The 14,548-nt window shown below is 28.4% G+C and overlaps 1 protein-coding gene across 1 annotated transcript in view; it reads right to left on the bottom strand.

Moving 5' to 3' along the window:
* The window catches only part of dpy (fibrillin-like protein dumpy), a 705,616-nt gene that overhangs the window by 425,287 nt on the left and 265,781 nt on the right, over positions 1-14,548 (bottom strand). Inside the window, exon 3 of the mRNA XM_075365108.1 lies at positions 9,510-9,705. Within this exon, the coding sequence (XP_075221223.1) occupies positions 9,510-9,705 (196 nt within the window). The remainder of the gene's footprint in view (positions 1-9,509; positions 9,706-14,548) is intronic.

Below are 14,548 nucleotides of genomic sequence, written 5' to 3'. Positions count from 1 at the left end.
GGAATGAAATATCTATCTATATATAATACGCTAAGGAAAGACCACGACTGTGCACCATTTATAAGACGACATCAACACAAACCCCCGGTATTATTGGATAGAAAATTACTTCCCGGGAGTGCATCAAACAAATTTAAGACGAAGAAGTGTTGAAAGTGTAAAAAAGTTAGTTAAAATTCAAATTTGTTTCACTGAGCCCTTATGCGTCCGATCGCCACCGACGCGCCACCCACCGTCCTGTCGCTGTGATACAACCAGAATCAGCAGTTTTATAGCGGTTTTTTTTTCATGTTCTGTACATTTTTTTACTGTAACATTTCAGTCATTGTATTTACTTTCCCTCTGTTTAGAAATCATTGTTACTGCAGCTTAACGTAATCTACTTTAATTTTTATAAAACTTTTAATCCAGTTGTCTCATCAAACTCGACTTTACATTAACTAAGCAGAGGAAATTTGGAAATTTTCACACGGGTCCGCTTGCATAAATTATATTACAGATAATTGTTTAAAAAAGCCGGCAATGAATTACATAACTTTCCCAGTCTATGCCGATCAAGTTATGAAATTAATTTTTGAAGAGAGGTGTTAAGTTATTTAAGCGGCTTGACTGTTTAACAAAAAAACGTCTTGTAAGTTAAAAATTTGAAATCGCGAACGTAGTTTTTTTGTCATTTTGGCGGCTCCTATACTGAAGGGGAAGAACTCGAGTAAAATTAATTTTTAAGAAAATAATTTCCAAGTGGTGATAATAAATTTAAAAAATAACATTTTGGAATTATTTAAAAAGTACAAAGATACAGCCATAATCTAAATGAAGTTATAATTTTCAAGGAAGGGTTGAACATTTTTTACTAATTTTTTTTTCAAGAAATACTAAAGATTAAGGGCTGTCAAAAATTAAGATTTTTATATTTTAAATGCAATGGAAAACTTGCGAAATGGATTTATTTTAAAAGAAATTATAAAGAAAGATGTCAAAAATTAAAAAAAAAAAAACATTGTTACCAGAACGTTGGAGTGGAATGGGTTAAAAACCTTTTACAGTGATTTGAAGGCCTACTGATGTATAAAATGTAGGGAAAAAATATCCATTAACTGCTTCTCTGAAGCAAGATACAGCTAAAAAACGAAAATTATATAGTCATTTTTTGAGAAAAGGGTGAATATTAAATTAAAAACATTTGATAACTTGTGATCTTAATAAAAAAAAACTTCAATTTTTGTAAGAAACGTTTTTGCTGAAGTGCTCCGGTAAAGATTTGAAATTTTATTTCGTCCAAAACACTCTCACCCCCTTTTCCAGTTTTTGAAAAAATGTTATACATCCTTTCCTCCCAAAGGTAGTACCTGTCTATCGAGTTCGAAGAAAATCGGTGAGTTATAAGACCAAATACAGGCCAATATACATACGTACATAAGCACAAACGTCCGTATGACAAAACTAGATTTCTGTACATGCGAGCCGTTGGAATACTAAGGTATTTTGGGAAATTTATTTGTTTTTGTGAAAAAAAATTGTAATATCTTCTTAAGGCACAAAACATAAAAAAAGACTAATTTTTGTTACCGATCTGTATGCTTTCCCGTTACAGCTATACTACTACAGCAGCATACATTATTATAACCGGAAAAGTAAAAATGGATAATGATGTGAAGATGCAATTTTCACGTCATGAAGATTTAATTTTTAAATGTAATAATGCTTATAAATGTATTAAATAAATAAAAACAGTTAAAAAAAGGTTTGACAGATAAGATAATTAATTATTATATGTTTGTATTTTATTCTTGTAGAGTAATAATAAAGAAGAATATTATCTATTGCAATTATTTAAAAATAAAATTAAAAGAGAAAAAATACTAATTTTCAAAGAAAATTACGTTTTCTTTATGTATGTTTTTTTTTTAAACAGCGGTAGAAAAAAGCAACAATTAAAACGGAAGTATTTAAAAAATTACAGAAAAACACATTTACATAAAACCTATTGAGGATGAGGACATATTGAAGGTAAAGTCTAATTTTAAATTTATATATGAAACGGAAAAAAATTAAAAAGAAAAGCAGAAGATACATGTTATATGAAGGTGACCTTCAAATTTTGGCCTTGATTATTACCGTTATGAGTGTAATCATCTTTTTTTAACTTAAAACAATATATGCCAGAAATAAACAACACATATATATTAAAATATATAAATAATGGTACTGATCTATGAATTTAATTTTATATTAAATTATTTTTTTTTTATAAATATTTTAAAATAATTATCAGGGTCAATCAAATTATTGTATTTATAAGAAGTATGTATAATATATAAATATTTTTCTTTTTCAGTAAGGTCCTTCTTCTTTTGAATTGTATATAAAAATAAAAATTAATATTTATCACTTTTTTCATTTTATATGAACGAGTACATCTTCCGTAGTCCTGAGTATTATTTCTTAAAATAAGAATCTGACAAGTAGTAATGCTTACCTGGCATTGGTTATTTATTCTTACATACTGGAAAAATAATGATACATGAAAAAATTACCTTAAATTTTGTTTTTTTGGGGGGGGGGGGTAATTTATGACAAAGTTTTATTGTAAAATTATTATCATTATATGTTTAAATAAACTAAAAAATATTTTTTTGGTTTATACTCCCTAAAGTAATTAGCAAATGTTGAGAAAATTGACCCAAAAAGCGACCCTCACCCCCTGCAGATATTGATCTAAAAATTTTACCAAAACCTTTCCCCATACACACGAGTACAAAATTGAATTAAAATCGGTTTATCCAGTCAAAAATGTATGTTTAAATAAACCAAAAAAATGTAAAAAAAACCTGATTTTTCTGCTTTCCCTCCAAAATCACCTTCCAAGGATATTTAAAATTTTTTTTTTTGTTTACTATGATAAATGAAAGGAACTAAAAAAGTTCCACTGAGAAATGTACAACCAGTAAAATGTTATCTAAGATTTTTTTTTGGGTGTGGGATTGGGTGAATTATGATGAAATTTTATGAGTATTTATTTACCCAAATAGTTATTTAATATATTTACATTAATTATTTAATGTACGTGCGAACGAACATTACGCCTACTTTATTTTTTTTGTTTTTCTGGGTCCATGGATCATAAAACGTCGAGAAATGATAAAAAACTCATACTTTTACTAATTATTAATTATGTAGGAAATCCTACATAATAATTAATAGTATGAGAACTGACGATTTCAAATTATTTAAACAAAATGAATTTATTATATAAAAGTTCATTTTGTAACTTAATCTTAAAAGAATTAAATAATATAAGTAAAATTTATAAATCTATCGGTTTTTTTAATTATTTCTGGTTTTGTGCAAAGTCAGTAGGAAATCTATATTGACTTAACGTTTTAAATAATAATTATTAGTCGGTTCCGCTGTATTCAACCTATGCAAAAAAATAATGTTTTATTCACTACATCGTACAAAGTTGAAATCTATTTATCAGTTTGCTCTTAATTATAAAATATACAAAAATGAGCCAAAAAATTTTGAAATTAAAACGGGAGAGAATTCTAAACATTGAAAATTATTAATATTTATATTTATTAGACGTACAGAAATACTCAGAGTTTTTGTTGCAGGTTACTTATCATAACCAAATAACAATGTTTAACTGAAATAATAAATGTTTCAATGTTTATTTTGCGTTTATAAAGAATTTTTTTTGTAACATTCTTTGGTTAGGAAATTTAATTTTTCGAATCAGTATTTCAAAAGCTGATTTGTCTGTTCCGTATTTCTGATTATTTCTCCTAAATATTTAAATCTTGTTAATTTATTTCTCCAAACTTGGTCTCTATTGATTTTTTGGGGATAATTCTTGAAATTTGTCACGATTTAATATTCTATTAATTATTTTCATTTATTTCTTTTACTATTATTTTATGAATTAATTTTTTAAAGTAATAATATATAGACTAATAATAATATACATATAGAACAACTTTTATAATTAATTGTAATTATTTATGTCGCTGTTCTGATCAAAGTTTCACTGTAGTTTCTCTTGATCCATCCAGGCGGATTTTGTGATATTGGGCAATTACTTTATTAATTGTGAATTAGAATATTCCTGATCTCGTCTATATGATGTATTGTTGTCTACCAGTCAGAAAAAAAATTATTTATTTATGTAGTAAACATAAGTTTATTAAATAAAATTATATATAAATCTAGTACTCGCTACTTCTATTATAATCTTTGTGCTTAATCTTTTTAATTGTATTTAAAAAAATATATATTTTATTTGTTGTTTTATTCTGTACTAGCCGTCGGGGTTCGTTTTACTCGGCGGACCATCTAGACAATATGAACCCCCGGGGCATACCCTCCACGGCCGCAGAATTCGCTTCGCTCGCCATTTCCTCCGAGCTCGTTTCGTTCGTCATTCTCGTCTTAGCAGAAGGCTTCGCTACCTCAACTCCGCAGTGTTCGTTATCTTCATAGTTATGAGAATAATACTGATAAATAACAATTAAAGTATTCAGACTTTAGAGAAACCTGAAAAAGTAACTAAATTACAAACGACAGAATAGTAGTAACTATGGGAACTAAAGTACACAGACCTTTGACGACGATAAATTCATAACTTATTTTTGTTACCACGGTGACAGAAATATAATAGAGTAAAAGAATTAATTTTTTTTTTCTTTAATGAATATCTTTAATTCGCAAACTCACCCTCAAGGGGGCTAAGACCTCGGTCTATGACTTAAAACCTAGCCTGGGATAACACGAATATATCCTGGAAATTTGAAAGCTATCGGTGGTTGGTTCTCGTGTGGTTCCGAGAACAGACACATTTTTGGATTTATTTATAAGAAGAAGATATGATAAAGTTATTAAGCAATACAGTAACATTTTTACCATATATTCAGAGCATAAAAGCAGACAAATAGGTCGTTGGTTTCTGTATAATTATCAAAAATTGCTTTTACACATATTTGTTCATTCTGTCACCTGACATGGATTCCTAAGTTGTATTTTTCAATTTATTTCTTCTTCATCTTTAAAGTGTTTGGGATAGGATTATTTTTGTTGTCCATTCTTACATATCAACTGATTTTACCGTACCAGCCTTCAAGTGAAGTGTTATTGATTTATTTTACTTTTAAAAAATTCATTTCAAACGACGGTTATCGAATTCGGAGATGATTCATAAAATAGTTTTAGAAACTTCTCGATTTTGCAGGTCAGAATAATTCTGGATTATAATTAACAATTCTCTAACATGAGTATATTCATTTTTTTTCAGGGGTATTCAACCTTAATATTTTAATATAATAAGCAATTCATTATATCTAGGTTGAATTCCTCTTATCGCCTTTCAATAATCCATGTATACCATTTTAAAATTTTAATTCAATACGACTTACGTATAAAAATACAACATCGTTTTAGCTACTTATTCTTAAAAACTCTTCAGATTTTATTGAAAATTACAATTATAATTATTATATCATTATTTATAAATGTTACTCTTTTTTTATATAAAAAAATCGATTATATAAAAACCAAAAATAAAAACATAAAAATTATTATTTAAAAAATAAAATTATAAAATATTTTTCCTCAAACAGATAATTTTTTTGTATGGCTTAAATAATTATTTTTATATTTAAAAATATATAAAATCATATAAATATTAGTACGTTAATTAAATAATTAAAAATAATTACAGTTACTATAAGTATTGTAATTGGTAATTATCATTGGGTATATTACATCCTGTAAAGAACGAAATGAATAATCATTTATTAGTCTAAAACAATGAAGAAGAAGGTTAATATTAAAATGACCTTGATTATTTTGCACGAAGGTGAAGTGCAGGAAAAAAGATCCTAATTTATTTTTTGTATGCAATAAAATATACATTAAATAATACGTAAAACTGTAAGCTAAACTTAATTATAAATGAGAATTAGATTAACTTTTGTTTAAAAAAAAAATCATCCAAGCGATAGATTAAATAGATGCATTTGATTCGTAAATTTAAAATTTTTTACTTTAACATAGAGTTTTCTTCTTTTATTTATTTACTTTTTTTCGTTAAATTATTCATTATCATGAAGACAAGGTTAAGTAGATAGAAGATTTCACAACAATAATAACAGAATAATAATACTAAAATTAGATTTTTTATTTTTGTTACATTAACGTATATAAAAACTATGCAGACACATGTTATATTATAAAACTTTATGTCAGTCCGTGACAACAATTGTACCTCAAAACGCTGCATACAATTATTATTTATATATGCTATGTTTATATCGTATGTAAATATCTATTTGAAATAAAATTCGTTTATTTTTTTGCAATTTTTTTAATAAATCACGAAAAACAGTCAGACAAAAGTCGTAATGTGTCGTTTTATTACAATTCATTTATTGTGTAAGATTTGAATGTTAAAATTATTCGTATAGTTATTTTTTAAAAAATATAATGGATTAAGAGATAAAAAATTTTGTTATAGTGGTTTTACTCAATGCTAGACTATTCCTGAAACAAAGTTTAGTTTAATTCCATAGACTGAATTATATGGATGAAACAGAAATTAAAATCCCGCTAAAATACTACATTTTTTAGCGGATCCGAATTCGACTTCTACAGTCGTAAAACAGTTTTGGGGATTGGGGATTATAAATTTAAGAATCAGTTAATTAATGGTTTAAAAGAGCAGATACAGTTATTGACTTTAAATTCTTTAATTCTTAGTTACAACACAAAAGTTTGATGAATTTTAAACTGATAAAAATATTTAAAAATTTTACATCAATCGAAAACCAATTAAAGCTGATAAATTTAAGATTTGATTTTTTGTTTTTCTAATGATAACCCACGTCAATCTTTATAACATTACTTATTACACAATATATAGAATGATTGTTTTATATTTTAGTGATTATTGTAAAAAATCAGTAATTACTTGTAATTAAATAACACAAATAAGTTAACTCTGTATATATATATATATATATATATATATATATATATATATATATATATATATATATATATATATTTTAATGATTAATTAAACAAATAAGCTTTAAACTTTGTAGTGTATTTTTTAGCGCGTGAAAATTATCATGTCTGCCTGAAGTTCGAATCCGGACCTTCCAATTTTAACTTGTTAACTGATCTATTATATATGTAAAACTCCAGTGGTTTTTGTAAGTCTGTTACTCTTTCATGCAAAACTCTTTTTTAAAGTTTCAACCGATTAAGATGAACTTATGCAAGAAAATAGTTTTTATGGCGGGGAAAATCATAGGACCAATGCTGTTACGAAATATTTCACCGTTTCAAAACGTGCAACAGTGTGGCCGTAGCGGTAGCAACCAGATTACGTTCCTTGCCGATATTCAAACTTAATACGACCAAACCTCTGATCAAATCGAATTGGAGACCACTTGCAGTATTTGAAATTAAATTTTCTACCAAAAAAAAATACTGTCAATTTCGATATCTCTTTTGCTTATCGAGAAAAGTAGCTTTTTTAGGTGCGTTGGTATACGGCGCGGCAGCTCAACTATCACAACCACTGCCACAGTTATTGTGTGTGACGCGACGCGCCGCGACTGGCTGCACCTGCCTCCGATTACTCGACTAAAAACCATAATTAAAAAAAAAAAAAGAAAAGAGAAACAAAATATGGTCACCTTGTCGTGGTGTCTGCAGATAACGCTAAGAACCGTGCAAAATACTTTTTTACGTTCGAAGGACGCCAGCTATAACTATTAATTTTAAGATGAGGGCCGACTATTCTGTAACCCGCATACGTCATATCAATCAAAGTTTCAAGTCCTGCGCTGACCAAACTGTAATTACAATACACTGATAGATTTTATAAATTAAACAGGCTTTAATTGTTATTTACTGACATTTTTCTCACCAGAATGAGAATAATAGGATGGAGCTCTGACTGGCTGGTTATTAATAAGATCTCTATAACGCGTTTTTTAACGAAAAAAATTAGATTAATGAAATATTAATTATTGAATAAAGGGTTTTAGTATTGCCGGGAAAGGAATACGAGTTTATTTAGATAGCTTGCTAGTAAGTGCTTGAGTTTCTAATTTCACGAAGGATTAGGGATCTAAGTATACTTGATGAGCACTTCAGAGATTACGGTTATATTACAGTCTCTGGATTGGGTCAATTCAAAGGTGAGAATGGATCAATTCCCTTCTACCTCCTCACAACAAAATTGTATTGATTTTATACGTCCTGGAATTCTCAGTATGGTCTTAACAGGGTTAGACCTACACCTAAAGAAAAGGAGAATGGGAAAGAAAATATTAAGAATAAGGAAAAAAGGATGTGTGATAAAGAAAGATAGATCTTTGCAAGAGTTAAAGACCTTTGCAGTGAGCATCCATTCCGTTCACAATTCTTAGGGAGATTTGAACATTTTTACTCAAGTGGAAGTAGCACACACAGATCAACAGTTGATTAGTTTAAATATAGTTTAATACAATAATTCTTTTTTAGAAATAAAATAGCCAGCTGAATAAAAGTAAAAATCCAGAAATAATAACTTCATCAGTTTGAGAGTTGTGATGGGATGTGAAACTTAACTATTTACCGTCAGTCAGACCATCACTAGAGATATGGCTAGCTAGACGTAAATTCATTATACAATTTATTTGTAGTATTTTGTAATGTTTATCATTAATTAAAATTTCATAAAAAAAATTATATTTATTAAATTTTATTATACATTTAGAAATCGATCTTAAAAGAAGAACGTTTAATTTTTAAATAACGCACTTATATATTTTTAGTCATAGGATATAGGATAGACATTTCGTCTAATTTTAACGCGGAGGATTAAACGGGTGAAATGACATGAGGAAAAGATTTCCAGCAAATCTCTACTGATAATGGAAATCAGATTATTCGATGTAAAATCCAAAGAATTTACAGCAACTGGTTGATCAACAAGGGTATACCAAAATTGGTATATGCCGGGAAATGAACAATAAATTAACTCGGTATTAATCTTTAAAAAAAATGTAATTTTTTTTAAATTTTTTCTTCTGTTATTTAGTAGAAGCAATTCTTAATTAGTATAATTTCAAACATAGAACTCCTTTAATTTGGAGTATATCTTTTTTTTATTATAAAAAAGCAGAATTTTCTCTTTTTTCTAAAGTAAAAGATTGTTTAAAGGTAGATATAATGAATTACGTATTTTAGTGATAAGATATCGTTAAAAAGTTGTATTTAGAAATATGATCATATTAAAATGATGATCAAATACTTGTCTAAGAGAAATTATGTTAAGATTATAGATAAATAATGCAAAATAAATAAATTATAGTTATAGATATTTTAAAACAGCTGACTAATAAAACTCTCTTGCAACATAAAAATGTCAGAAAATAAAATAAAATTTCCTACTTACTACATAATATAAATGAATGAAATATTGATTCATTAGAAAATTATATAGTAGTATAACTTACTTGTGCATTTTAGTTCACGGCGCAATTCATCGGAACCTCTAAAGCAGTCAGGACGGCCGTCGCATAACCTGGACAGCTCGTATAGTTGTAAAACGTCTGTTGAGTCATTGACCTGACAACCAAAGTAACCATCTTCTAGATTTAAAAAGAAAATCTCTCGTTTTATTCCGAAACCTATCCCGCCTTGTCCGTTAACCTGGAACAGAATACAGAATAATATTATATTTCAACTGAACTATTATGATAATAATAAAACTCAACTAAAATTGCTATTGCTTAGATTTATAAACTTATCAAAAAAAAACAAAAAAAAACGTTTTTATTTTTTAATAACATTGTTATGTATCTATAATCAATCAGCCCTTAGATGTGTTGTTTCAAGACTTCTTATTTGAAGGCATCTTAATGAAGGGATACCCAATGATATATATGTATATATATTAGCAGCTACCCACAGTTTTTCACGCGTACTTTTAACAATGTAGGGTATAAAATAAAGTTTTTGCTATTATAAAAGAAAGAAAATTAAATAAAGTTTCATAAAAATCGGTGTAGTACTCGCGGAATAAAGAAATTAACACGTTAATTATTATTATTTTTTTTTTTTTGAAGAAGTAACGTATGATATATCAGGTTGTCTAAAAAGTACTGATCCTTTAGAGACCAAAATTGAGAATACATTTACTGTTATTGGAAAATAACATTATGAAACAGCATATGCACCGATTTTTCTTTTGATAACCATCCATTTTCCCGGTAACAACATAATCCCGTCACTACACAACTTCTGTGGTTTCTGGTCAAAAAATTGTGACACGTGATTTTCACAGGCCTCTTTTGAAACTAAGTTAACACCATTCAAAGATTTCTGCAGAGAACGAAACAAATGATAGTCTGACGGTGTCTAGTTCGGGCTATACGGTGAATGCATTAAAACCTCTCTGTCAAGAACTTTCAATTTCTGACGGGTTGTTAAAGATGTATGCGATCTAGCCTTGTCAGCGTGGTATACGACATCCTTTTGCTTGGGCAATTCAGGCCGTTTTTTTTCAATTGCAAGGTGCAATCGTGCTAATTGTCGACAGTACAGGTTCTGAGTCTTTCGTTCAGCCTGACGGCAGCAGATCGTGATGCACAATGTCCTTCCGATCCCCCTAAACGCACAGCATAACCTTCCTGGGCGATAGTGTGGGCTTTAACACAGATTATGAAGCTTCTCCTCGCTTCTACCACGATCTTTTCTGCACATTGTTGTAGTTTATGCGATTTTCATCACTCATGATCAACCGTTTCAGAAATGGCTCGATTTCGTTATGTTTCAGTAGAGATTCGCAGACAGAAATTTAATATAGTAAATTTTTCTGTTTCAGATCATGCACCCAAGCTTCGAGCTTCTTTTTGTATCTAGCTTTCTCCAAACGGTTCAGCATTGTTTAGTGATGGATGTTTAGGTCATTGGCGATGTCATGACTGCTTACATGCCGGTCTTCCTCGACTTTCGTCAGAATACGCTATCGTTATCACGTACGCAAAAGGCTCAATACTTTTATAGACTATCTATTATATAGAATGTTTTAAGATAACATTTTTCAAATATTTAATTCTCAATCTTGCTGAAAATTCATACATTTATTTTAGGATCGATCGCGCTAAGTTTATAACTTAAATTTGTTTGCAAGTACTATAAAACCAATTGGATTTAAATATTAAATGCGGACAGAGTGAGAGAAAGTCTTTACAAGTAAATAAAATTCTTTACTTTATTATAAATAAACGGTTTAAATATACAGTATGTGGAACACTGAAGCATAATATTTGAAACATTTCAATTCGACTGATTTAAGGATTAAATATGAAAAATCGAAGAAGCTATCTGTAAGAAATGAATTCAAATAGATGATAAATTAATGTAACTTCGGTCAGTTTTCTATCCGGAGAGAGAGAGATTCATACTTTTACCATATTGTTGTCTAGATAATGAACTAAGATATTTATAATACTTAAAAAATATTATTAAAAGTGAAGTAAAGTTCTTAGATAGTAACTATAAAAAATGATCTTTCCATATATAAAATTCTTTAGCGTTTATTTTTATCGGATTATTTATATTACAACAGGTTCTATTCTCAATAACAATTTAGCCGTTGATTTTATCTAATTATCATAATTATTAGAGCCGAGATTGTACCGTTAATTAAACCATAATTACGATTAAAATGATGCGACTGAATCTTTTAATTAAAAAAGTATATTTTTAATACCTGGAATCTTATAGCATTACAGAAAGTCTTCATGACAAGTGATGTTTACAACATTTAAGATCAATTATGAAATACAAAGAAAGGTAACCTAATAAAGAAAGTTAAAAGTAAAACAACGATTAAGGATAATTAATAAAAAGACAAAAATTAAAATTAAATGAAAAAGGATTAAGATGAACAAAGTATGTGTGAGAAACAGAAGATGTGAAGGCAGCTGACTAGAGAATGTGACCTCCGATTTAAGATAAAGTTGGGAAGAAGAGAAATGAAGAAATAAAAACATAATAAGAATGTAAATGTTAAATAGAATTAAAAAAAGGAAGAATTTATTTAATCTTTTGCTGTAGAAAATATAAAAATACCTTATAAATTTACAGACCACCTATGACCTCCCTGTGGCTAAAATAATTGAACATGTATACTATGTGAATGTGTTGTGTGTGTACATGTATTTTATTTTCGAACATTCAACTTCTTATTATTTTCTACTTAATGTATTTTCCATTAAAAGGAACTGATATTTTTAAGATTATAAAAATCATAACCTCAAGCAAGACTTGCAATATTATTAGCTAAAAACAATTAATTACAGTGTAAACAGGTGTTTAATACTTTTTAATTTTATAAAGATTTAGTCATTTGGTTATATATATGAAGGTAATAAATAGGTTATGTTTCATTTTTAAATAATTACTGAAAATAAAACAAGATAGAAAACTGAAAATATAAATCCTTAGTAAAACTTGCACAAATAATATACAGTAAGACTACAAATTCTTTTTTTTTTGTTACTTAATACAATAAGAAAGTTTAAAAAAATAAAATAACGTAATTAGAAAAAAGTGATACTAAAAAGTAAAAGAATAAAACTATTAATGTTGAATACTACTATTATTAACTAATGTTAAATAATATTAAAATTATTTATAATTTAAATTAATCGTTAATAATTAGTTTTAACATCTACAACGAAGATGAAATCGGTAGTTCTGATTAACTATATTACAATATTTTACATTTAAATCATATTTTCTGTTAGTAAAACTATATTTTAGACTTTCATAACTTTTTTATTTTTAAAAAATAAATTTAAAAAAATTCTATTTATTTCAAATGAAATGTTATTGAATAATGGTATATATTGATATGATCATCATGAATCGAAAGATGTAGGGAAAATTAGTCGTGAAGATATTATAATTTTATATAATTACTTAAACAAGCAATAAAAATATAGAAAATGTTATTTTATTTGTTTATAAACTATGTATCAAATGATCGGGTGAGATAAACGTGCAAATAGCTACGTATCTACTCAATTAGACATTTTTTTCTAAAAGAGTTGTGAAATACCTAATGTTTTTTCATCTAATAGTACATAATAACAATTTAGAAAAAAAGAGATTAAGTACACTTAAGATAAAAGGGAGAAAGAAAAATCAAAAAGTAAAAGAATAATAGAAATATGAATGTTAAAAAGAATTAAGAAAACAAGAGATAAATATTACAAATTAATAAACACGACTGCCAAAAAAAAAAAAAAACATTGCTTTTTATTACAGGATAATAACTAATACTGCCTTTACTGCTTTTGTCTTAAGTGAACTTGATGGAAATCTGTCAGACTGTGACTTAACTAATGATGAAGATATCGACCCAACATTTGGATCGGATGTACCTCATAAACATGAGAAATTTTCTGATGATGAAAGCAGTGATGAGGATTTTAGTCAAGAAAATTCCAAAAGTAGGTGAACCTGCCCATCAAGATGCTGAACGACAACAACGTAGAAGACTGTTTTGGAGGATGAACGCGGACTTTAATCCTATTCCACCTGCGCCAGAATACGTTGAGATAGAACAAAATGCTATAAATTTGTTTCCGATTGAATACCTCAGTAAGAACATTCCTACTGACATTTTTGAAATTTTAATCGAACATATCAGTCGTAGGTACTTAGCGACACAGAAAAAAATCTCAAATGAAAATATTTGTTGGAGTTACAATTACGATATCTTACGTAAGTTCCCTAGAATACGCATGTTTTGGGAGCAAGACTACACAACTCCAGCTACTGCAGACAATATCAAAAGAGACAGATATTTTCTTTTGACGCGTAATCTTAAATTAAGAGATGGTAATACTGCATCAGAAGACAAATAAAAACAAATTCTGGAAAGTACAACCTATAATTCAGTCAGTTCGAAATAGTTGTCGGTTGAATATCAGGCCAGATAAAGTATCAGTTGACGAGCAAATTATACCCTTCTGGGGTCACATTTTAAAGTGTTTGAAAAGAAAAGCCCAATACCTGTGGATTGAAAGGTTACGTGGCAACTGCTACAGATGAACTTCCTCTAGAGCTTTATATTTATCAAGGGAAAGGAGATGCCATTATTGTAGATGAATGTTGTAATCACCTGGATTCCGGAGGTAAGGCTGTTATCAGATTAACGGAAACCCTTCCTCCAGGAGTAACGATCTATATGGATTGCTTTTTTACATCCGAATCCCTACTGGATATTTTACATTTTAAAGCAAAGGCACAAGGTACGAGGGGTTCTATTAAAAAAATAGTGCCGAAAAACTGTCAACTGAAGACAGATTTTTGCTGAAAAAACAAGGGCGAGGATCTACTGATCAAAGGGTTCGAAGTGATGGGCAGATAGCTATAATAAAATGATATGATAACCATACTGTAACTCCAATATCGAGTAAGGAAGAGGCTTTTCCTACGGATGAATGACGGCGTTGGTCCGAAGAAAGAAGGCCGGTAC

The sequence above is a fragment of the Lycorma delicatula genome, chromosome 4, assembly GCF_047948215.1.
Source record: "Lycorma delicatula isolate Av1 chromosome 4, ASM4794821v1, whole genome shotgun sequence".
Taxonomy (NCBI): Eukaryota; Metazoa; Arthropoda; class Insecta; order Hemiptera; family Fulgoridae; genus Lycorma; species Lycorma delicatula.
This window is presented reverse-complemented; position numbering and strand designations above follow the sequence as displayed.